The sequence below is a fragment of the Mastigoproctus giganteus genome, chromosome 6 (assembly GCF_048544385.1).
Source record: "Mastigoproctus giganteus isolate SK-2022 chromosome 6, ASM4854438v1, whole genome shotgun sequence".
Classification (NCBI taxonomy): Eukaryota; Metazoa; Arthropoda; class Arachnida; order Uropygi; family Thelyphonidae; genus Mastigoproctus; species Mastigoproctus giganteus.
The window spans coordinates 210,712,483-210,736,584 of NC_143580.1; the positions used below are offsets into that span (position 1 = coordinate 210,712,483).

Genomic DNA, 24,102 nt, shown 5'->3' on the forward strand with positions numbered 1-24,102 from the left:
CGTCAAAAAGCTGTGAAAACAAAGCCTTGGTGTAAAGTTTTTTAAAGCAGGCAATTACTTCTTGATCCATGGTTGGATCAGTGATGTGATGTTTGGAGGCAAAAACTGGACTTTGATGAAATCAAAGTCAATTTCAAGAATGTTTGCCAAGTCTTGGGGATGGGCACTAGCATTGTCAAGAATCAGCAGTGCTTTCAAAGGTAAATTGTTGTCAATGAGGATTTTTTTTACGCTCAGGGCAGACTCCTCAAAAATCCAATCTTTGAAGACTTTCTGGTCTACCCAGGCTTTTGCATTGGATCTCCACATCACTGGCAGTTTGGACTTGATGATTTTCTTCCCAAAGCAGCGAGGATTTTTAGAGTGGTAAACGAGAAGTGGCTTTACTTTAAAGTCTCCGCTTGCATTTGCTGCCAATTGGTAAGCCTATCTTTCATAGGCTTATGTCCTGGGAGCGTCACTTCTTGCGTGATGTATGTTCGATTTGGTAAGCGCTTCCAAAATAACCCAGTTTCATCCCCGTTAAAAATTTGCTGCGGCAGGTAGCCTTCCTTCATGATTAAATCTTCAAATTTTTTCACAAACTCTTCTGCAGCCTTTTTATCTGCACTAGCCGCTTCCCCATATCTGAGAACACTATAGATACCTGTTCTACCTTTGAATCTGTGAAACCACACACGACTTGCCTTGAATTCATCAGTTTGATCTGAGATACGTCCTGGAATTTTCTTCTGCAATTCTTCAAAAATTAACCTAGCCTTCTCACAGATCATTGCCTGAGTTACTGGATCTCTTTTCATCTGTCTTTCTCTAATCCAGGTAAGAAGCAGCTTTTCCATTTCTTCATTGATTAAAGATCTGTTTCTGTCAGAAATTTTCATTGCTCCAGCGAACACCCTAGCACCTATAATCTTGTCTCTTTGTTGCCAAAAAGTTGCCACGGTTGACCTAGGGACGCCATACACTTGAGCTACATCTGTAATTGTTCTACCTTTCTGCACTTCTTCTATAATTTCTTTCTTCTTTTTTATGCTCAACCAAGTGTGTTTCTTTCCTGAATTATTCTGCTGTTCACTTCTCTTTGGACCAATTATCAAATTTCACTCAAAAAATAAATAACTGTCAAAGCACAAAATTTTTACTTTATGAGAAATGCAGAATTATAAATTAGCACAAACAACTAGAGCAAACGTGAACTCAGACTACGATTATTAACGAGATAATGTTGTCTCATAACTGAGGAAGAACTGGCAGCATACCTGTAGCTATCTTTGAGGGCGGCTAACGTAGCTGAACGATTGAAGGATCTATTCCCGCTTTATCTATCATTGATTAAATGTTACTCTCGCTCTTTAATACCATTGGTTAAAATGTATAAAGCAGTCGTCACTATTTAGTGCTATTTAGTAACGTTAAATGCAGTTACGTAGTCCAGCAAAGAATTCTATCGTGCAATATCATGTAGCGTTTTCACTGGCCCACGAAATCCGACTATCGAATAGCGGTACGTCGAATTGCGAGGCACCACCTGTACTGCATATGGGTAACAGACCCAAGAGAAACAACTAAGTGTAGTACCACACCAACTGTGTGGTACTACACTCAGCTAAGTAGAGAATGAAAAAAACCTGGGGGTAATTGTGCAGTCAGATATGAAGTACCCTGAGCAGTGCAGACAGGCTGCCAGAGAAGGTCATGGAGTTTTGTCAATGATATATAGAAATTTTTCTAGCAGTAACAAGGAGTGATTATCCCTTTGTATAAGGCAATGGTCAGGCCACACCCTGAGTACTGTGCAGGTCTGGAGGCCTCATTTTAGGAAGGATGTAGAGTTGCTAGAATGAGTACAGAGAGGCTTAAATTCTGCAAGTTTTAGCTTCTGAAGATTAGGCACCTACCCGTGAGGTGATCTGATTGGGGTGTATAAGGCTTTGAATGGTTTGAACATGCTCAGAGTAAGAACCTGAGGGGGCATAGATTCAAATTGTGGAAAGACAGTTGTAGAATAGATGTTGGAAGTTTGCCTTTAACCAGCAGGTAGTTGATTGCTGGAACAGACTTCCATCTGTTGTTGTGGAAGTTGACAGCTTAAATAAATTTAAGGCTGAACTAGACAAACATCTGGAGTGACCGGATGGGTGAAATGGGGAGGGTTATTTTTTTATTTTGGCTGATGCTGTATAAGTTTGCTTGATGGATTTGCCAGATTTTTTTTCAGCTAGGGGCCACTTTACTCAATAAATGAATGTATGTGTGCTTTCTTGCATCATATGCCTCAACTAATGCTACTGCTAATTGGAGCTGCAAAAACAATGCTAAGTGAATCTGCATTAAGCAGGGGAGATTTATATAGGAAATAATTTTTAAAAATAACTAAATGTACAAGACATAATACGTTAAGAGTAAGAGTTTAATATCTATATAATATCGGTGTAGATACACCATAGATTACTCTTAAGGAACTATGATGGTAGTTAGTGTGAGAGGCACCATTTGCTCTGTATCTCATATTGTGCTCTTCCTTCACAATGGTGTATCTATACCGATATTATATAGATAGGAAATAATGTAAATAATTTTAGTTAGTTGGTGTGACCAATGTTTCTGCTGTTATTAAAGCACCTTTTCTCTGTATAACAATATTAAATGTAGCAGAAACATTTAAACTAACTTTAAATACAAATTATGCAATAAAACCAATATACATTATATACTCAAGAAACTGAAAGTAAACTTTCCTTAAAATTGCAGAAATTATGTGTACTGTATTTAATTTACAATATAATACTTGTGATACTCTTAATGTTAAACTAAATAAATAATTTCTTTATTGCTCAAAACCACTAAATATAGTATAACTGTAGTTTCCCAAATCTAATCTTTTTTTTTTTTTTTTTTAGAATGTCAAATTTAGTTTCTAATAAAGCTGTTCCAATGCATTTTCACTCTCTTCACATTATTAACATTGGCTTACGCGCGTGATCTCTGATGCTAAACTAAAATCAAATGAAGACAAAAAAAGTACACATAAAACAATATGTACACAAGAACTCACTAGAAGCCAAAACTCTAATGAAAACATCAATGCTGAATGATGCAATGCTGTTGTCAGTTTAAAAGCAAAAGCAGAAGCTGGTTTTAGCTAAAAGAAATTCCCTCTAGTGAAACAACAGTTCTAAAGAGAAGAATCCCTGAGTGGATACTGCCTTTCCCATAGCACAGTTGAGTGGAAGAATATACAGGTAACACTCATAACATAGTAGTTAGGTTCCTATAAAATGCTGTGTTGTGTGGAACTGTTATACGGGACTAAGAAAAAGTAAAAGTACAAAAGGGAGGTTTCGTTCCAAAAGCTAACAAAAATACACCATTCTAGATTTCGTTTATCTTCTGCTCTCTTTAAAAAATTAGTAATCTGGGTTTGTTTGCTTTTGCTTGATAAATCTTTGTGAATTTCATCGTATGGAACTAAGTATTTTCGAAGTTCCCTTTTGAACTTTGGGCTGCTTTCATTCAAGAATCTGCATTCAAAAAATAAGATTCTAATTGCTTGGCTAACTTTATGCCTTCCTATATATGCTTTTCAGTATAAAATTTGAAAGTTTAGAATTTTCATCTGTGCTATCATCCTCTGAATTGATTTGGCTTTATCTCCGATGCCATTTCCATCAAATCCACTGCACCAGCCTCTCCTTTCTACCAGTAATTCTTGAACATCTTCAGTAATCATATCTTTTTTTATTTTTTTAGGAGCACCAGTGACTAAGGTTATGATACTCAATATATATTGTCTGTAAATAGCATGTGCCGTGAGGTCGATTTTCTGTTTTGCTGGAAGAAAAAACCTGAGTTTCCGTGAGAAAAAACCATGCTACCCTTGCCTGAGCCCAACTCAGCCAATTCATCTCATCATAGACAGGATTGGAACTCAGGTCTTTTCCACCTAGAGGAGAGCAATTCTATCAACTGTGCTACCCACGAGGGCTTTGGTAGTCATATAATCAAAACCTTCCCCTCCTATCAACGTAGCAAGTTCTACTGTCACACCAATTCCGTTTTCTGCCAGTTTGACCATATTTCCTGAATGAACTGACTAGCCATACATTTTTCCACTCGCATTTAACGTTGACAATTTTATTTCTTTCAGTGATAAAGGTATGATTCTGATACAGTCCACAACTGAGAAATGTTTTCATGCCTCCAATTACGTCAATAGATTCGGAATAATTTTTTTCCAAAATCCATTGTAACGATTTTCTGATGTAATGAGTTTTAAAGGTGGATATAATGCCTTGATCTAATGGCAGAATGAAAAAAGTTGTATTAACCTAGTACAACTGTGGTGGTAGGAACATAACTTCTACGTTTGGATGACAAATCTTTCAGATGGCCTGTGTGCTATCCAATAGCAATAAAACTTTGAAATCTAGATTTTTCACAAGTTCAATGGCACAGAAAGTAACACGGGGATTTCCCAACAAAATAAAATACAGGGATTTTTCAATAATTTTTTTGACTATCGAGTCAATAGCGGGTATTCAAAAAGAATGGAAATGTTGAAAAATTACATCCAACATAATAGTAGGTTTTCCACTGCACAAAAGCTCAAAAATACTCTCTTATGCAAGGTTTACCAAAACTTCTAATCATATTAGAGCAAAACCATGTTATATAAGTACTTGTTGAACAAGGATTGCCACAATTTATCAATGTTAGAGCATAACCGTGTTATACGGGGATTGCCTGCCTGTATAAAGTTTATATTTTGTAATATGCAAAAAATTATGCCATATGACTATAATTTTACAGCCATGTATACAGAAAACTTGTGCCAGTACAAATAACTACAAAAATTAACAAAGAAATGTAAATTATTCATGGGCATGCAAAAACTTTCAGAACATTAAACAGCATTCAAAATTTCTCCCTGTCATAAAATGCAATTGCTTTGCAGAATTTGAACTGGTTTGCATAATTAAAGAGAAATCATTAGAAATTTAACCATTTTCTCTTTAATTATGGTATCGCTTACAAGTCAATTTAGATTAAAGAAGATCAAGATATTGCTTTCAGCAGCATAATGCCTCTGTAAACTCTGTAGTTTGAAGATAATAAAGCCCTCAAAACCTACATTGACATTATTAATTCTTGTGACTGAACTGATCTTTTGTGGCAGTGATATTGCAAAGACAGCTGCCACTGAAGAAATGGTAAGAAAATACCATTTTCTTCATTTGATTCCATTATGTACAAATTTCCAATTCAGAAATAACCATAATGATACAAACATAGGTTTTGAGTGTTTTATTAGCTTCAAACAATAAAGAAGACCACTTTGAAGGCAAGCACTGTGAATTGTAGTTCAGTGGAAAACTCAAGTGAGCAACACTAAAAATTTTTTTGATGGGTACCCAAACAGCTGTTAATGGATAATCCTCCCACGGCATCTGGAATGAATAATGCTATTCCGGAGGTACAGACTGCAACTATAACGGAAGGTATCAAAAAATACAGAGCACAATAACAAACAAGTGCTGGGTGAACCACATCACAGCAGGAGACAACTGTATATGACATCAAAATTATTTTTTTAATCCAGTTCCTTTTGTTAATGCATCCCAATATCCGATCAGATTGGTCAGACAAGACTGCCCCTTAACAAATCCATGCTGCAACTGCAGTATAACTGCATTCCTGTTCTAGATGGTCCCACATTACTTTTTTAACTGGCGAATCCATTATTTTCCCCAGAACAGAAGGCAAGCTAACAGGTCTGTAATTACTCACATCCCCATTTGATCCCCCTTTGTGAATTGGGGATACATTCATGCATCTCCAATCCATAGGGACTCTCCCCTGAATTCAAGGATGCTCTCATAATCGTGGCTAAAAGTTTTCTTACCTCTTTTGCTATCACTTTTAATAAAACTGAATAGAACACACACACCCCAGGTGCTGTTTTTACATTTAGCTTCAACAATTGCTCTTCCGCTTAGTTATCACAAAATCTTTCAGCTCCCTGTTAGAATTTGATACACTTCTGCATTCCAATCCCTAAAAAATTCGTGTGAATTCAGATGGAAAATACCTATTAAGTTTATCAGCAATTTGAGCAGGATCATCAACAGTTAAACCACGGATACCTAGTGAACCAATATAATTGATCTCCTTCCTTGTAGTGTTTACAGAGGTAAAGAAGTCTTTGCCAGAGACGTCTTGTAATCTTCCTTAGTTGCCTAACCTCCTTTATGACTTGATTAATTTATATCTACTGTAGGCTCTTCTGTATCACCTTATAATTAATATGCACCTCACACATCCTTCTTCTCTGCCACTAGTGTCATCAGCACATCTGACATCCCTTTAGGTTTAAGGGTACATCAACACCTTAGAGAACATGGGCGCTTCGCACATGGAGTACGAGCATGTAGGCCCAGAAGCATAACACCTGATGTTGAGGAAAGGGTGTTAGAAAGAATAGAACAAAATCCAGGAATTTCGACAAGGAGGGTTGCTCTGCAAGAGCATGTACCGAGTCATAGCAGTGTGTGGCGAATTTTACAAAGCCAGTTACTGTACTCCACCGTGTACAATGTCTCAGCAATACAGACTACCCTCCCAGAGTGCTCCCATAGTCAGTGGCGGACCTTAACAGGAAAATGTGCATTATCTTGAAAACAGTTAATCTGCGGCCTGATGTTTATAAGTTAAACTGTTTTTTGGTATATAAAATATACCAAGCAGACCAGTTAGTGTGTTCATTTAAACAACTAGAATTACAAATAAGTTTGAATTTAAAAATATGACTGCTATATGTTATGAATTCTTTATTATGGCTGAGGGGATTTATAAAAATTGAAAGATAATACTTACGTAATGCTGCAAACTTACAGTCTTAAATTTAATTTTTTGTTTTGCAAATCCATATCTAGAGGTGTATGTGGAGAAGAAATGGCTTGTCTGTTTTGCCCTTTCCTATTAGAATTCTGGCAGCTACTGTATGATTGAGCAGGATTTTTATCTTCCATCCTGAACTGGTGTACCAGATTTTGGCTGGCTGTGTGTGGTGGCTGTTCAGTTTTATTGTATGGCGATTCCAGTGAGTTGTCTTTTAGAGTAGTCTGGGTGCTGAAACTAAGGAGCATTTCTGTTTGTACTGAGAGCATTAGTATTAGTAGGGCATATGATGCAAGAAACCATCTTATACACCATCAGCCAAAAAATGAAAGAAAAAATTAACTTTACATTTCACTCATCCATTCGCTCCAAACGTTTGTCCAGTTCTTCCTTGAATTTATTTAAGCAATCAACTTCCACAATGACGGATGGAAGTTTATTCGAGCAATCAACTGCCTGCTGGTTAAAGGCAAATTTCTGCACATCTATTCTACAACTGTCTTTCCTCAATTTGAATTTATGCCTCCTCAGGTTCTTAATATGAGCAAGAGGAACAATCCTATCAGCATTGAGCCTGTTCAAACCATTCAAAGCCTTGCCTTATACATCTCAATAAGATCACCTTGCAGGTGCCTAGTCTCCAGATTCAGCAATTTGCAGAAAACTAAGCCTTTCTTGGTAAGAGCACCCCCTTTGTTTCTCTCACCAACCTTGTTGCCCTTCTCTGTACTTGCGCTAACAACTTTACATCCTTCTTAAAATAAGGCCTTCAGACCTGCATGCAGTACTCAAGGTGTGGACTGACCACTGCCTTATACAAAGGGACAATCACCTCCTTATCCCTGCTAGCAAAGTTCCTGTATATCATTGACAAGACCCCATGACTTGCCCTGGCAGTCTGTCTGCACTGTTCAGAAAACTTCATATCTGACTGCACAATTACCCCCAAATCTTTTTCATTCTTCACACCCTGAGTGTAGTACCACCCAGTACGTTTCTCTAGGGATCACTGCTACTCATATGCAGTACTTTGTATTTGCCAACGTTAAACTTCAGACTTCTCAGCCCATCTGCCTAACTTTTCTAGATCCTGTTGCTGTAGCATACTCTCATTAACAACCCTGCCAACTTTTATATCATCTGCAGACTTGAACATTAAGCTTGATATACCTTCATCAATATCATTGATAAATTCAAAAAACAACAATGGGCCCAACACTGAACTCTGGGAGACTCCACTAATAACATTAGTCCACAAAGAGCAGTGTCCATTGATTATCCCTCTGTCTTCTCCCATTCAACCATCCCTTTATCCATTATAGCAACTTGCCCTTAATGCCATACTGTTCCAATTTGTACAGCAGTCTTCCATGTGCAACAGTATCAGAAACTTTCCTGAAATCCAAGCATCTAGTTTCTTTGTGACTACATCATAGTATCCAATCAAATTGGTCAGACAAGAGTTGCCTTTAACAAACCCATGCTGTGTCTGAACTATAACTGCAGTCTTGTCTAGGTGATCTTTAATTTCATTTTGTGTAATTTTTTTTTTTTTTTAATGATCACACCATCCAGAGCTTGCCCTGAGTCCAAGAATGCTGTCATAATTATGGGTAACGGTTTGCTTACTTCCTTTGGTGCCTCCTTCTAACTGGATAGATCCCATCCATCCTGGGTGCCTTTCTTATGTTTAAGAGACATAAAATTTTGCATTCTGTGTACTGGATCTGCTGGTAGATAAATGGAACTTGGGACAGGAGTTATTGTCCCCTCATGTCTGTTGATGTTGAAATGGCTATGCTACATAGCCCATCCTTTAAAACTCTCTTCTCTTGTAGTCTGTGCAGTATATTATACTATATAATAAATATACTCCCAGAGTATCAGTATTAGTGCAGTTGATGCCATATCTTTTTGCCACTTTAAAACCAAGTGTGGACATTTCCTTGCTTGAAATAAAAGTTCTTTTGGGCATTCTTTTTCCAAAAAAAATAGAGAAGTCTTATTACATACATTGAAGACTTTACGTGGTAACCTCATGTAGTTTGCAGGGTTTCACGATATGCTTTTGCTGCTTAAAAATGAGCTCTAACTCCCTCACCTATTAATTTCATTTTGTGTATTTTTTTTTTCCATGATCAAACCATCCAGAGTTTGCCTTAACTTTCAGTGGACACAGATTCATTTTTTAAAATTTCAAAGAGACTCTGGGCTTTCTCTTCAGTTATCATTGTGTTTAATGGAATTCATTGTGTGATTTTAAATCTATATTATTATTAACAAAGCCTCCATTTTCACCATCTTTGGCTTATGAAAATAGTTCAATTTTGCATCTGATGATGGAATCACATCCTGACTGCACTGTATTTTTTTTTTTTTTGTCTTTATTTTTCCTTACAGTATACAATAGATTCAATCATTTGATTAGCATGTCAATCATATGACATCCTTTTCATGGCACTTTAGCACTGGAAATTTCATTTTAAAATTAATATATTTCCTTTTACTATCTCCAGCACAAAGAGATGAAGATGATCATTTTGAGTACATAATGAGGAATAAATTCCTTTAAAATATTAATCACAAATAATTTTTAAAAAATCAGAAAAGTAATAAGCATGACAATATTGATTATCAATATTTTTTATCAACACAATGAAACACCATTGTATTTGATTTTTTGTGATTAACTAAGAACTAGAACTTTTCTGATTAACTAATAAGCTTTGGTTTATCACCAAAGTTCAAATTTAAAAGTCCAAAAGTTTAAATTCACTTGGTGCAATTGTAGTCCTTAAGATTAATTCAAACTTCACAATAACTTGGTGAAATCCCAGGAAACTAGGTGGCAGGACCTGCCAGAGAAATTTGTTGTGATAATGGATACACCCGGCTAGCCTCCACGTGGCAGGGTATGGGCAACGTCGGGCCCAACTAGGGGCCCGACGTTGCCCATACCCTGGGGCCTGGCGGCCAATAAGCCGGATAAACAATGGGCACAACATATCACACTGCACTGACATGGCCCACACACTTTCAAGTCTCTGGCTTGACAGTGTACTGTCCTCAATACAGCGAAACACACGCGGAGATGGGAGAAATCCCAGGTGCCGTCTGACACGACATACCTTAAATGACTTGGTGAATTTAAACTTTCATCTGACATGGTGCATATGAATCAAAATGGCGATACATGAAACATTGAGAATTTATTATTACATTTCTTGGCAGAAAACTGTGAAAAGTGAAAATTATATCCTTGCTAAACGAAATAGTTCCTCTGTTTGAAATTACACAAAAGTGAAATCACACTAAATAAAAGCATATTAAATAAGCTATTGCTGTAATTAAATTAGAATTTGATGTAAAAGAAGAGTTTGAATTCGTTTAAACTAATCATGCCATACACAGTCAAAAATCCTTCATAACTACTGTTAACGGAAAAATTGTCTGACACCACTGTAGTCACTGTAAAGATGACTAGTCTCAGATACTTTGTATTGAAGCATTTGTACCAAGAAGCATTTCCCCACCGAAGGGGGAAATGCTTATTGGTACAAACGTGTAGCCTCAAGTGCACTGCCATTGGCTTTACCATACATGAAGTGCATGTCCGCATACTCTTCATTGCTGTAACCTCTTTCCATGTTGACTGTCATTTGACAAGTACTGGTATGCCTGCTATGTCTCAGAGCATTGAGAAAAGGAGAGAATGAGCAAAACATAAGCTAAACAAACATGTCAGTGGTGGATCCCAACTGTGTACAGTTCACTTTGTCAGTGATGGATCCCAACTAGAAATGTGCAATATCTTGAAAACGATTCACTTAAGGATCCATGTTTACTAGGCTTTTTTTGCATATTGTAGTCTGTACAATTCACCTTTAAATTATTGACCATCATTTTTGAAACACCCTGTATAAATAAATTCACTTTACTGTATTCACTTTGGTGAATACAGTAAAGTGAATTTATTCACTTTACTGTATTCCCTTTGGCCTTTACTAAATTCACTTTGGCCTACGGGCTACTTAGGCCATATTGCGCCTCCCAATTCAATTTATTTTCTATATACAAAACTGCTTGAGCAGCAGTTATGGGGAAGGGGGGATTTTACCCTTGGTACATACAATCAGAAGGACTTACAGACAAAAAATCCTCATCAAACTCATGATTATTGTTCAAAAAATAAATAAATAAAAACACAAAATGCAGGATACACTACCCAGAAAATTATATCAACAGACCACAGCGATCAAATTCACATTTCAGAGTTCTGGGTCATTTAGGTTAAGCTCAGAGGGCATCAAGGCCCATGGTCTCACACAATCCACAACCAAATGGGAAAGCATGTATCCGAATTAGGACTACAAGTTAATCAGTTCCCACAAGGAAGGTTCATAACCTGCTATGACTCCTACCAAAGCTAGGCTAATATCATCATCTTTAAGGGGGCATATAAAAGTCAAGCTCAGGGTGCCAGAGATATGTATCAATGTCCAAGGTCACAATGCAATTTCAGGGCAGAATTGAAAAAATATTTGCACATTTCTTGTTCCTTGTTAAAGTTAAACAACAGGATTGCATCGCAACCATGAGTAAATAATCCAATGGATTTAAACTGTCACCAACGCTAATTTTCAGGTAATTCTCCAATGGGGCAAAGATAACTTGGATCCTTCTAAAACTCAGTCCTGTCTTGTATCTCGTAAAAAAAGAATCTACTGCTCCTATGCTTATCTTTGACAAAACTCAAATTCTAGACAACATCACATATCTCTATTACAGATTACCCTAACTTCTAAATTCTCAATAAGAACATCACAAATATTGCTTCTCCTGCATCTAGAAAAGTGGGTTCTCGCTCGCTCTCACCGTGTTAATTTTCTTCTAAACAACTACTAACGCTATACAAATCACAAATCTGCCCTACCATGACATATTGTTCTCATATCTGGGGGTGGTGACCCCAAACCCCCCCCCCCCCTTCACGCTTCTGAACTCCATTCAAAAGAAGGCAGTCAGGTTACTTCATGACCTGTCTCTTACAAAGTCTCTTCACTCTCTGTCTCATAAATGTTCTGTTTCTGCTGCATGCCTTTTTCATTAATACTTGCATAGGCACTGTTCTTCTGAATTGGCTTGTGTACTTCCCACTCTTTCTCTCTCTCTTCCATACCTGTCTGAACACATGCCACAACCAGTTAACATCGATTACTGTCCAACTTCAAACTCGCAGAACCAACTTTTCTTCTTCATTTGTCTCTTAACTTCAACTTTCTGGAACAACCTTCCTTCACATGTACTTCCTCATAATTACAATCTACAGAAATTCAAATCTAATGTTAACAAGTATCTTCTGTCTTCTCAACTTTCGCACAGTACTAAGTACTATAGGTTTTAATACCTTATGTGTTTGAAGCTTTCATTAAAAAAAAAGATCCAACCAATAAATGGATTGCAGATCTGACAACTTGGAAATTGACCCTGATGCGAAATATTAAGGTTACATGCAACTTGTTTATAGATGAATATGAAAGTTATATACAGGTAGTTTAGAACTTTGCAGTTTGCAGCCGATATACTCTATTGACTATTTGCAGTTTACATTTTTATCGTACATTGCCAACCACAGGGAAGGCAGGTGATCATTATTCAAAGCCAATCTAGTTTAGCAATTGTCAGTCAAATACAGCTATAAAAAACTGCCATAGTTATGCATTTGTTGGACCAGATGTACCTGTCACTAAATTAATTTCTTGTTTGATTTTATTGACTAGTAAGCCCATGTCAGTTAATCTACCTGTTTAATGCATAATATTCTTTGCCATCATTTTATTGACTAGTAAGCCCATGTCAGTCAATCTACCTGTTTAATGCATAATCTTCTTTGCCATCAGGATATCAGACATATTGTCTGAAAGGCTGCAGGTCTGAAAAAATTCTATGAATGAATGTCATTGGTGGTGAATGTGTAAATTTCAGAATCAAACTAAATTTTATCTGCCACTGAAGTTCTGTTTTGCTTCATTTCTGAAAATCAAACCTACAGATTTTACTCCCATCTTCTTCTTTGTCCCCACCTTCTTCCCACATTCATATGGGGTCGGCATACCCACCAATAAAAAAACCCGATTTCCAGTTGGCAAATTAAGAAAACAGTCTTATTCTATATACATGATAAAAAAAATAAAAAGCCTTTAGATTTCTTAATGTATTTAACTTTTATATTCAAATTGTCAAATCTGAAACACGGTATTTCTGGATGGTACAATAGACAATCTTAACTTTCCCAGAAACCACCTTAAAAGCCAAAACATGCCAAACTCAAAATCAACTTGTAAAATATCCAATAAGCCCTAAAGATTTTGACTCCTATTTGGCAGAAATGATCCTAAAAAATTAATTGTGGCAGGGTAATTCTCAAAAACTTAACAAGGAGGAACACATGTTCTTGATCATGAGTATGAAGGTCTAGGGTCACAGGAGCATCAGTTTTGTTTTCATATCAGTGTGCATTTTAGTATTCCTCCAGTATGATATTCACTTTCAATCTCCATCACCATTTTTTAATTGGAAAAATTTAGCACACAAAAAAGCTTCCGGAGAGTTTCTGCACCAGACGTGCAAAAACTGTAAAAAAAAAAGGTGGTTAAAAGTCCTTTAGTGCCAACTACCAGCCCTTTAATACAATATATCATGAAAAACAAACTAATGGAACAAACTTATCTGAGAAAAATCTCAAAAATTCCAAACACTTCCTAATTCATTTCATAAATATACATGAACTAAAATGTAGATTATATAAATATAATCTACAATTTTGTCAGATTGCAGATAGAAATGGACATCATTAAGATTATAATTAATCTAATTTTAATGACGTCTTTTTCCATTTACAACACTAATTTACTTTCCCCTGGCAGAATCTCAACTATCAGTTGCTGCAACCAGCATTCATATCATTTAGGATCCTCCCCATATTTATTTATTATATACATCCATTCATCCACCTACCACTCACTAGGCATTCACTTATTAGCATCTATTAGTCCAAATATATAGACAGGTATAAGCATATAGCTTTTATTACACTCAGAAAATGAAATACTGCATCTTTCTTTAGAAATGATTGTTGAGAATAATATGATCCCACTTCCAAATTCAAAGGAATAATAGGGAAAAAATAAAATGAAATAATAATAATAATGAAGCCAATAGAGGAAAAAATTCACAAATTGATTTCAAATGCCATGTAACCAATAGATGGTCAAACAAAATTTCTACCATAATAAAATAAACGTGCACACAAAAAAAAAGGTAAACTGCAGCTATCATCAATCCACCACTGGATGGAACTCCTCAATGATTCATGTTGACGGAAATGGATCATAAACTGTCACATTGGTCCAGTGCAGATTGGCAGATCAACCATATTTAGCAGTCAGGGGCTTGAACCCCAGTCTACTCAAAGAGCATGTGCTACTGCACTCCCACTCCTGACTACAGATGCACATATTAACATATTAAACTAACATACTAATTTCCAAGATGTGACAGTGGAAGTTCATTGAAGTAAATACACAATCTTATATATATATATATCTTTTTCATCATTCAAAATTCTAGGTTTTAATCAATTGCATCCACTGTTTTTTTTTTTTTTTAAACAACTAATCCAGAAATATATCACAAATCCATTCCACAATTGAGTATTGTTCTCCTATCTAGTTTGTCCCTAAAATTTTACCTTTATTCCAAAATTAATAAAGTAACAATGATTTTGTACATGATGATAAAAATAATTTAATGTAGAATACTCTAATCATGAATTAAATTTGACTGTTGTGGAAAATTTTAAAATCACTTTGTTTCTAAATTCTTTGTGATGTCTGATATAACCCTTGTGATATATTCTTTGATATTTTATAATCTTAATTTTAAATAAGCCTGCTGATATGGTATGGATTAATATTGTGATTACTAAAATAAATTCAGTTCTTTTAATAAATATAAAGAACAACTTGGGGAAATATCAATGGTTCTCAGCATGTGCATGTGTAGCACCTGATCACACAAAAATTATCGGTTGTCACAAATCCATGAATATGGAATAAGCATGGTAAGCTTCGTGAAGTTTGATAGTACACTGGCTGCCTGTGACGATTTCAAATGTCAAGAAACTTATATAACTAGGCTGCTAAAGTTATACAATTTCAAAATTTTACGTTAACTTACACTTCTGCAAGAGTTCAATGACGTCTGAACAAATGTCACACATTTCCAATTTCGAATTTCACACATCACAGTACATCGAAAGTCGCGTTAAAAGCTGCCGTAAAATTTTTTAATGTTGAAATATAAAGTTTGCCCTTTTTTCCCCCACTCGGTAAGCTGTTGTAATTTTCTTTTTCATAATAAGTAACTAAGTCCAACGACCACTTCCTTGCTATGTACAGCCATCTTCCTAACATATTTCAATGTATACCGCAGCGCCCTCTGCAGAAAAGTTATAACACTGAAGTGGTAAACGATGATTAGCGGAAGAATTTGATTCTTTGTGTTGTTCGAGTTGGAGGCAAATTTGTTTGTGGTGAATGCTCAGGATTCTTTGCTAAGTGTTTCTGCACTTATATTTTGATATCGAAACAACAGAAAAAAACATGAACGGAAAACCCTCTCCATGCCGCAAACGAAAGAAAATAAAATACGCTCACCCTAATGTACTTTTTGAGAAATGGCTTAAAGAATGGAAAGAAGAGGCCGAAAAAAATGGCTCAAACGCTCGTTTTCAGTTTTCCAGGGTAACTTAGGTTTTTTCTCATTTTCTGACGATTACATACAGAACACTGATACATTTGTTTAAAATGGAAACAATTTGTATTACTGCTTTCAAACTTCGTATCCTGCAGGTGTTCGGTAATGCCAGTAAAAATAAAATATTTTCAATTGACACGTAATATCCAGCATATATTATATGCTGGATATTACGTTTAAATGATAGTAACCATCATTTTTCAGATTTGCTAAACCCTTTGAAAGTGCAGAACGCCTCTGCATATATTTTCAGCTCAGATACAGTCATATTACTAATATTAAATCAGGGCACACGTGTTACAATTTTTTTTTTTTTTTTTTTTGTTTATTTTGTTGTCAAGAATGATGCTGAAATAACACAGAGTATCTTACTTCTCTGTGGAAATAACCATATTTCAGGGAGGGGCGATGAGGAACAAGATAGAAAAAGCGTTTATAGCAACAAAAATTGATGCTGTGTTATTCCAAACGGCAAAAAAAAAATATATATATATATATAGAAGTTAAAATAAACACCTTCAGAAAAGTGTGTGTGTATAATATATATAAGCATGTAAGAATAGATAAGTTTGATAAAGTTTTTGGTGTATTTGTTATACCTTGCTTATTCATTTTTTTTATTTTGCCATCGACTGCCACTTTGACTGTAAATTGCATTTAATGTATAATATATATGTTATATTAAAAATTAATAAAGTAAATAAAAATGTATGGAAAAGGTAAAAAATTATATTGCCTGAGTTAAATATGTATATATACACATATTAAATTTCAGATGGGTATAACAACTAATTGTATAATACAGTAGCAGTAAAGTTACATATAAATAGATGAAACTAAATTATTTTCTAAAGTGCTGTATTATTAAAAGAAAAAAAAATATATATATACACACACGGGTGTTCAAAGAAAGTGCACCACCTAGGAATTTCACACCATACAGTCTGGATGGTATTCTTCACCACATCTACGGCGAATCCTTTGTGTCCCATCAGAGCCATACAGGTTGAATAGACTTCCACTGCTCGGGGACCATTTGAGATGCTCCTTACGCCAAATTAAAGAAGCCTTTTTCATTTTTGTGTGAGGAAGGGCTTCTTCTTGTGACGACAGGCTATACATCCATTTTGAAGAGGCATCTTCTGACTGTTACTGCACTTGCTACTACTCCTGTGTGTTCTTCCCATTCTCTTTTCAGCTCAGACGGTTTTTAAGGCATAAGAGCTTCAAAATGTGGTCCTGTTTTGGCGTAGAGACTTGTTTGCGTCCAGTTCCTTTTTTCCCATCAGCAGAATCAGTATTCTTGAGTTTGGAAAGAAATCTACTCACTGTCGACTGGTTACAAGACACTCTATAAGCAATATGACGGGAAGAACATCCTTCCTCGTGTAAAGCAACAATAGCACTCTTTCTTCGTGGCGTCAACTGCACATAACTCGTCATTATGACACAAGCAAGGAATGACTGCAACTCTTGCAGAGAGTGTTTATACAGCTGAAAGTAACAGTTGATGCAATATTACATCATCACCTATGCGTGTCAATCTTATCTGATGCAGTCTGTAAGAAATGTTTCCATATACTTACGTTATTTGGATGACAATTACAGTTTTAAAGGGTGTAAGTGGCATTATGCAGCATCAGCCAAAGAAAAATTACAAAACAATTCCCTCTAAAAGTTTGTCCAGTTCCTCCTTGAATTTATTTAACCTATCAACTTCCACAACGACAGATGGAAGTTTCTTATCGCAATTAACCACCCGCTGGCTAAAGGCAAATTTCCACACATCTATTCTACATCTGTCTTTCCTCAATTTGAATTTATGCCCCTTAAGTTCATAATCTGAACAAGGTGAAGAATCCCATCAGAATTCAGTGTGCTCAACCCATTCAAGGCCTTATACACCTCAATCAGATCACCTCGCAGGTGCCTAGTCTCCAGCCGCTACAATTTGCAGAACTTAAGTCCCTCTTGGTAAGAGGATTCCTTCATTCCCCTCACCAATCTTGTTGCCCTTCTCTGTACACGCTCAAGCAAGTCTACATCCTTCCTAAAATGAGGCCTCTAGGCCTGTATGCGCCGACCGAGCTAGCCGAGTGGGTAAAGTACCTGCCCGGCAACCCAAAGGTTGCGTGTTCGATTCCCGCCTCAGGCTTGGATCAAAGTACTGCAAAAACCTTGGGAGGTGCAATATGGCCACAAAAGCCGATGCGCCAACAACTACCAAAATCAACAAATCAAAAAAAATCTAGACCTGTATGCAGTACTCAAAGTGTGGCCTGACCATTGTCTTATACAGAGGGACAATCACCTTCTTTTCCCTGCTAGCAAAATTCCTGTATATCATTGACAAAACCCCATGCCTGCCCTGACAGCCTGTCTGCATTGCTCAGAAAACTTCATATCTGACTGCACAATTACTCCCAATTCTTTTTCATTTTCTACCACCTTAAGTGTAGTACCACACAGTTTATTATTATTATTATTAGCCATATGGTGCAAGGAAGCCCGAGGCTTATGCTGCACCAGCCAAAAAAAATTTCTGAACTACCCCGAGTGAGAGAGAAATAAAAGGGAATCACCAAGGAAGAGAAGCTGATGATGTCCAGATCAGGACCCTGGGTGTGCCAAGCCCATACTCACCAGATGTGAGCCCCTGAGTTTAATTTTGTTACATTTCTCTGGGGTTACTTCTACCCATATGCAGTACTTTGCATTTAGCAATGTTAAACTTCAGCTGCCACTTCTCAGCCCATCTTCCCAAATTCTAGATCCTGTTGCAGTAGCACACTGTCATTAACAACCCTGCCAACCTTTGTATCATCTGCAAACTTCGACACTAAGCCTGATATACCTTCATCAATATCATTGATAAATATACAAAACAACAGTGGACCCAACACCAAACCCTGTGGGACTCCACTAATAACATTAGGCCACGAAGAGCAGCACCCATTGATTACCACCCTCTGTCTTCTACCACTCAACAATCCTTTTATCCATTGTAGCAGCTTACCCTTAATACCATTCTGCTCCAATTTGTACAATAGTCTTCCATGTGCAACAGTGTCAAAAGCTTTCCTGAAATACAAGTATATGATATAAGAATTATTTTTTGCATCCAATTCCTTTGTGACCACATCATGGTAACCAATCAAATTTGTCAGACAAGACACCCTTAACAAATCCATGCTGTCTGAATTATTGCTGCAGTCTTCTCTGGATGCACTTTCTTTGAACACACTGGTGTTCAAAGAAAGTGCATATATATATGTGTGTGTATATATATATATATATAATATTATTAGTATAAAATACAGTAAGTAGATGTTTATTCATAGAAATAAACTAATGAAAATACGGTGTACCCTGGGAGCGATATACGTTGTGAACGAAGGGGGGAAGAAAGGAACTGGAAAAAATAATTGTAACAATTAAAAAGTAAACCAAATGAATTTTTTGAAGAAACGACCAAGATGGAGATAGCATTGCAGAGTGTTTCATAATTTTTGTGTCTTCATCAGAGGTCATCCACCAAAATCATGAAAAAGACAGCAATGCTCTTACTTCTGTTTCCGACATGCTCTGTATGTCAAAGTACACGTGCGAAAAGTCCACGTGGTAATATCTATTTTAAATTTGAATCAAATTCTACCAAGTTTGCAATTACATAATGTGTTAAGTAATGTTCTGTATACAATACCTTATTAACACATTATGTAATTGCAATCTTGGTATAATTTTATTCAAAATTTAAAATTGATATTACCACGTCCAATGCCCATGGAAGTATCTGTAGAAGAGGAATGCAGCAGAAACAGTACGTCTATGAGAAAGTGAGTGGAGAGACTCTGTTAGAGATGAATCATTAATTAACCTAACTGCCCTCTTCTGAATGGAATCTAGAAGCCTGAGAGAGGTTTTGGGAGCACCACCCCAGATGTGGGAACAATATTCCATGGCAGGGCGGATTTGCGATTTATACAGAGTGAGCAGCTATTTGGAAGAAAAGTAATGCCGAGAGCGAAAGAGAAAACCAAGTTTTTTAGATGCAGAGGAAGCAATATTTGTAATGTGCTTGTGCCAAGAGAGATTAGAAGCCAGGGTAATCCCCAAAAGAGATATATCATTTTGCCTAGAAATCGTAGTGTCACTAAAGATAAGCATAGGAGCAGAAGAATCCTTTTTGTGAGAGATAAGACAAGACTGAGTTTTAGAAGGGTTGAAATCAACTAAGTTGTCTTTGCCCCACTGGAGAATTACCTGAAGATCGGCATTTAAGGAATTGGTAACAGATTTTCGAGAAGTTGAAGCTGATTGAGCAGAACAAGGTTTCTCAAAATGGAAAGTGGAATGCAATGTGCTATCATCAGCAAAACTATGGATAGGATTTCCAGTCAATAGAAGAAGGTCATTAATATACAAGAGGAAAAGAGTGGTAGAAAGAACTGAACCTTGGGGGACACCGGCATTAGTGGAGAAGTTAGAAGACAGAGAGCCATCTACCATCACCCTCAGTGAGCAATCAGAGAGAAAACTAGATAACCAATTACTATAAGCAGTTGGCAAACCATAAGATAGAAGCTTGTTTAGAAGACCTTTATGCCAAACACGATCAAAAGCCTTTGAGATGTCAAGAGCAACTACTTGTGTTTCACCGAACCTTTCCATTGAATTAGTCCATAAATGGGTAACATAAGCCAGAATATCACCAGTGGTTCAACACTGACGGAATCCATACTGGCGATAGTTGATCAGACGGAATGTTTCTAGGTAGCTTAAGAGTTGGCGGTTAATTGATTTCTCCATTACTTTAGAAACAGTAGAAGTAATTGCAATGGGACGATAATTGGATGGGAGGGATTTGTCACCCTTTTTTAGGGACTGGCTGGATATGAGCAAATTTCCAAGAAGAAGGAAAAACACCTTTGGAATAAGAAAGTGAAAAAAGTAGGCAAAGAATAGGAGTAAGTTCAGGAGCACAGGTTTCGAGAACAAGTGTAGAAATACCATCGGGACCTGGAGCTTTCTTAGCATCAAGATTCGTCAAAATCCTTCTGATATCCTTTTGAAGGAAGACAACAGGAGGCATTGAATGGAGTGTGTTGGGAATGGTGGAGGTGTTTTACCAAAATCATTAATACATGAGTTGGAAGAAAAATGGGATGCTAGCAGGTCAGCTTTATCCTTAGCTGAAGTGACAATAGAACCATCTGGTTTGGACAGAGGTGGGAGTAGAGATGGGCAAAAGTTGCAGCCAATAGCTTTGGCAAGAGACCAGAATGCTCGGCTACCATAAGGGCAAGAAGCAAGTTTTCGACTCTTAGCCTGTTCAAACTCTAGTTTGGACTGATTAATAACTGCTTTACAGTTGTTGCGAGCTTTGGTGTAGGCAGGAAATGAAACTGAAGAATTAGAAACAAGCCAATTACGATATGCAACATTCTTCTCTTGAACAGCCTTAGCACATTTATTGGAAAACCAAGGTTTAGATAAAGGACGAGATTTTAAAGTGGAATGTGAGATAAAGGATTTCAAGAATAATTTCACTGACACGATCTGAGCAAACGTTGACATCAGAAGTTTTTAAACAGTAATCCGACCAAAAAATAGAAGAAAAGAAGTCTTGCAGGTCATCCCATTTTGCATTCTTGTAATGGGAAATAACACGAGGTTGGGAATAGCCATGAGATAAAGGTTCCATTGGAGAAGAGACAATCACCAAGTTGTGATCTGAAGTGCCTAAAGGACCTCTCACTTCGACCGTGTACTTAGAAGGGTTGTTTGTGAGAAAAATATCAAGTGTATTGGCTGTAGTAGTAGTAGTAGTGGCATGTGATGCAAGAAAGCAAGTGTATGAGCTTATGCAGCATCAGCCAAAAAAAAATCACACCATTCCCTCCAAATGCCTGTCCAGTTCCTCCTTAAATTTATTCAACCTATCAACTTCCACAACGACAGATGGAAGTTTGTTCCAGCAATTAACCACCCGGTGGCTAAAGGCAAATTTCCGCACATCTATTCTACATCTGTCTTTTCTTAATTTGAATTTATACCCCCTTAGGTTCCTAATCTAAACAAGTGGAAGGATCCCATCAGAATTCAGCGTGCTCAACCCATTCAAGGCCTTATATACCTCAATCAGATCACTGCGCAGATGCCTAGTCTCCAGCCACTGCAATTTGCAGAACTTCAGCCTTTCTTCGTAAGAGGATCCCTTCATTCCCCTCGCCAATCTTGTTGCCCTTCTCTGTACACACACAAGTAAATCTACATCCTTCCTAAAATGAGGCCTCCAGACCTGTACGCAGTACTCGAGGCGTGGCCTGACCATTGCCTTATACAGAGGGATAATCACCTCCTTTTCCCTGCTAGCAAAATTCCTATATATCATTGACAAAACCCCATGACCTGCCCTGGCAGCCTGTCTGCATTGCTCAGAAAACTTCGTATCTGGCTGCACAATTACTCCCAGGTCTTTTTCATTTTCTGCCACCTTAAGTGTAGTACCACACAGTTGGTACGTTTTTCTGGGGTTACTTCTACCCATATGAAGTACTTTGCATTTGTCAAGGTTAAACTTCAGTTGCCACTTCTTAGCCCATATGCCCAAATTATCTAGATCCTATTGCAGTAGCACACTGTCATTAACAACCCTGCCAACCTTTGTATCATCTGCAAACTTCGACATTAAGCCTGATATACCTTCATCAATATCATTGATAAATATACAAAACAACAGTGGACCTAACACCGAACCCTGTGTGACTCCGGTAATAACAGTAGTCCAAGAAGAGCAGCACCCATTGATTACCACCCTCTGTCTTCTAGCTCTTAACCATCCTTTTATCCATTGTAGCAACTTCCCCTTAATACCATTCTGCTCCAATTTGTACAATAGTCTTCCATGCGCAACAGTGTCAAAAGCTCTCCTGAAATCCAAATATATGATATCAAAATTATTTTTCACATCCAGTTCCTTTGTAACCACATCATAATATCCTATCAAATTTGTCAGACAAGACTTTCCCTTAACAAACCCATGCTGTGTCTGAATTATTGCTGCAGTCTTGTCTAGATAATCCTGCAATGCATCTTTAACCAGCGACTCCATTATTTTACCCAGAACAGAAGTTAGACTAACTGGTCTGTAATTACTCGTGTCACCCTTCGATCCCCCTTTGTGAATTGGGGATACATTTGCACATCTCCAGTCCGTGGGAACCTCCCCTGAGTCCAAGGATGCTCTCATAATTATGGCTAAGGGTTTGCTTAGTTGCTTTGCCGCCTCCTTTAATATAACTGGATAGATCCCATCCACCCCAGGTGCTTTTCTTACGTTTAACTTCAACAATTTCTCTTCCACTTTGCTCTCACTTATTACAAAATCATTAAGTATCCTGCTACAATTTGATAATCTTCTGCCATTTTCAAACCTTAATAATTCCTCACGTGTGAATGTAGATGCAAAATACTCATTCAGTTTGTTTGCTATCTGATCAGGATCATCAACAGTCGAACCATCGATGTCAAGTGGACCAATCAGATTCATCCTCCTCCTTTTAGAGTTTATATAAGTAAAGAAATCCTTGCTGTTTTTCTTAGCATCTTTTGCCAAGGATTTCTCGTAATCTGCCTTCACCTGCCGAACCTCCTTTGTGACCTGATTACAGATTAACTTATATCTGCCATAGGCTTCTGAGTCGCTTGATAATTTATATGCATCCCATGCATTTTTCTTCTCTGTTACGAGTATGATGATTAGGATTGTCCGGTATTCTTGTAGGTAAATGAACTATGCTCTATGGAGACTAATGACCAGTGAAGCATTTATTCCCCATCAGATTGGCCAGACCTCAAAAAGAATTGGATGTGAACCAGCTAATGTATTTGAAGAAAATACAGGATGTTGCAGTGGGAAAAAACAGAAAAAAAAAAAAAATTTACAACTTTCATGCACAAAAACATTGGTAATTATTTTAAAGCTATATAAGCATCTACAGTACTTTGTGTTGTACATGCTTATATAGCTTTAAAAATTACTGTAGCGCAAATTACTATTCTCTCATTAATCTTTTTCTTGCTTCCCTTTCATACTGTAGATAGAGTGCATTTAAAGTGGATTATCCACAAAAATCAACTATCTGAAATACCATCACCTCCAGTTGTTTGAGATTACTGTAACTCTTCTGTACTATACCCAAAAAATGATAGACAATAACAACATTCAGCACTTGGTTGCCTTTACTTCACTAATTAGTTTTTAGGGGGAAAGGGCAAAAAGTAGTTTAAAATGGAAAACTTTAAACATTTATTCTTAATTCTGTCATTATATTGTATAATAAGATCAAAAACATCATTAGAAACAGCAGTCTTGTTATCCAAAAG

General features: G+C 36.9%; 2 protein-coding genes across 2 annotated transcripts in view; one reads left to right on the top strand and one right to left on the bottom strand.

The window, feature by feature from the left end:
* puf (ubiquitinyl hydrolase 1 puf) overlaps window positions 1–15,357 on the bottom strand; it is a 1,022,896-nt gene extending 1,007,539 nt beyond the window's left edge. The window contains exon 1 of the mRNA XM_090376705.1: window positions 15,136–15,357. Coding sequence (XP_090232831.1) covers window positions 15,136–15,178 — 43 coding nt within the window. The 5' untranslated portion in view covers window positions 15,179–15,357. The remainder of the gene's footprint in view (window positions 1–15,135) is intronic.
* A 113-nt stretch (window positions 15,358–15,470) lies between these two features.
* The window catches only part of mus81 (mus81 structure-specific endonuclease subunit), a 174,323-nt gene continuing 165,691 nt past the window's right edge, over window positions 15,471–24,102 (top strand). Inside the window, exon 1 of the mRNA XM_090376390.1 lies at window positions 15,471–15,701. Within this exon, the coding sequence (XP_090232516.1) occupies window positions 15,561–15,701 (141 nt within the window). The 5' untranslated portion in view covers window positions 15,471–15,560. The remainder of the gene's footprint in view (window positions 15,702–24,102) is intronic.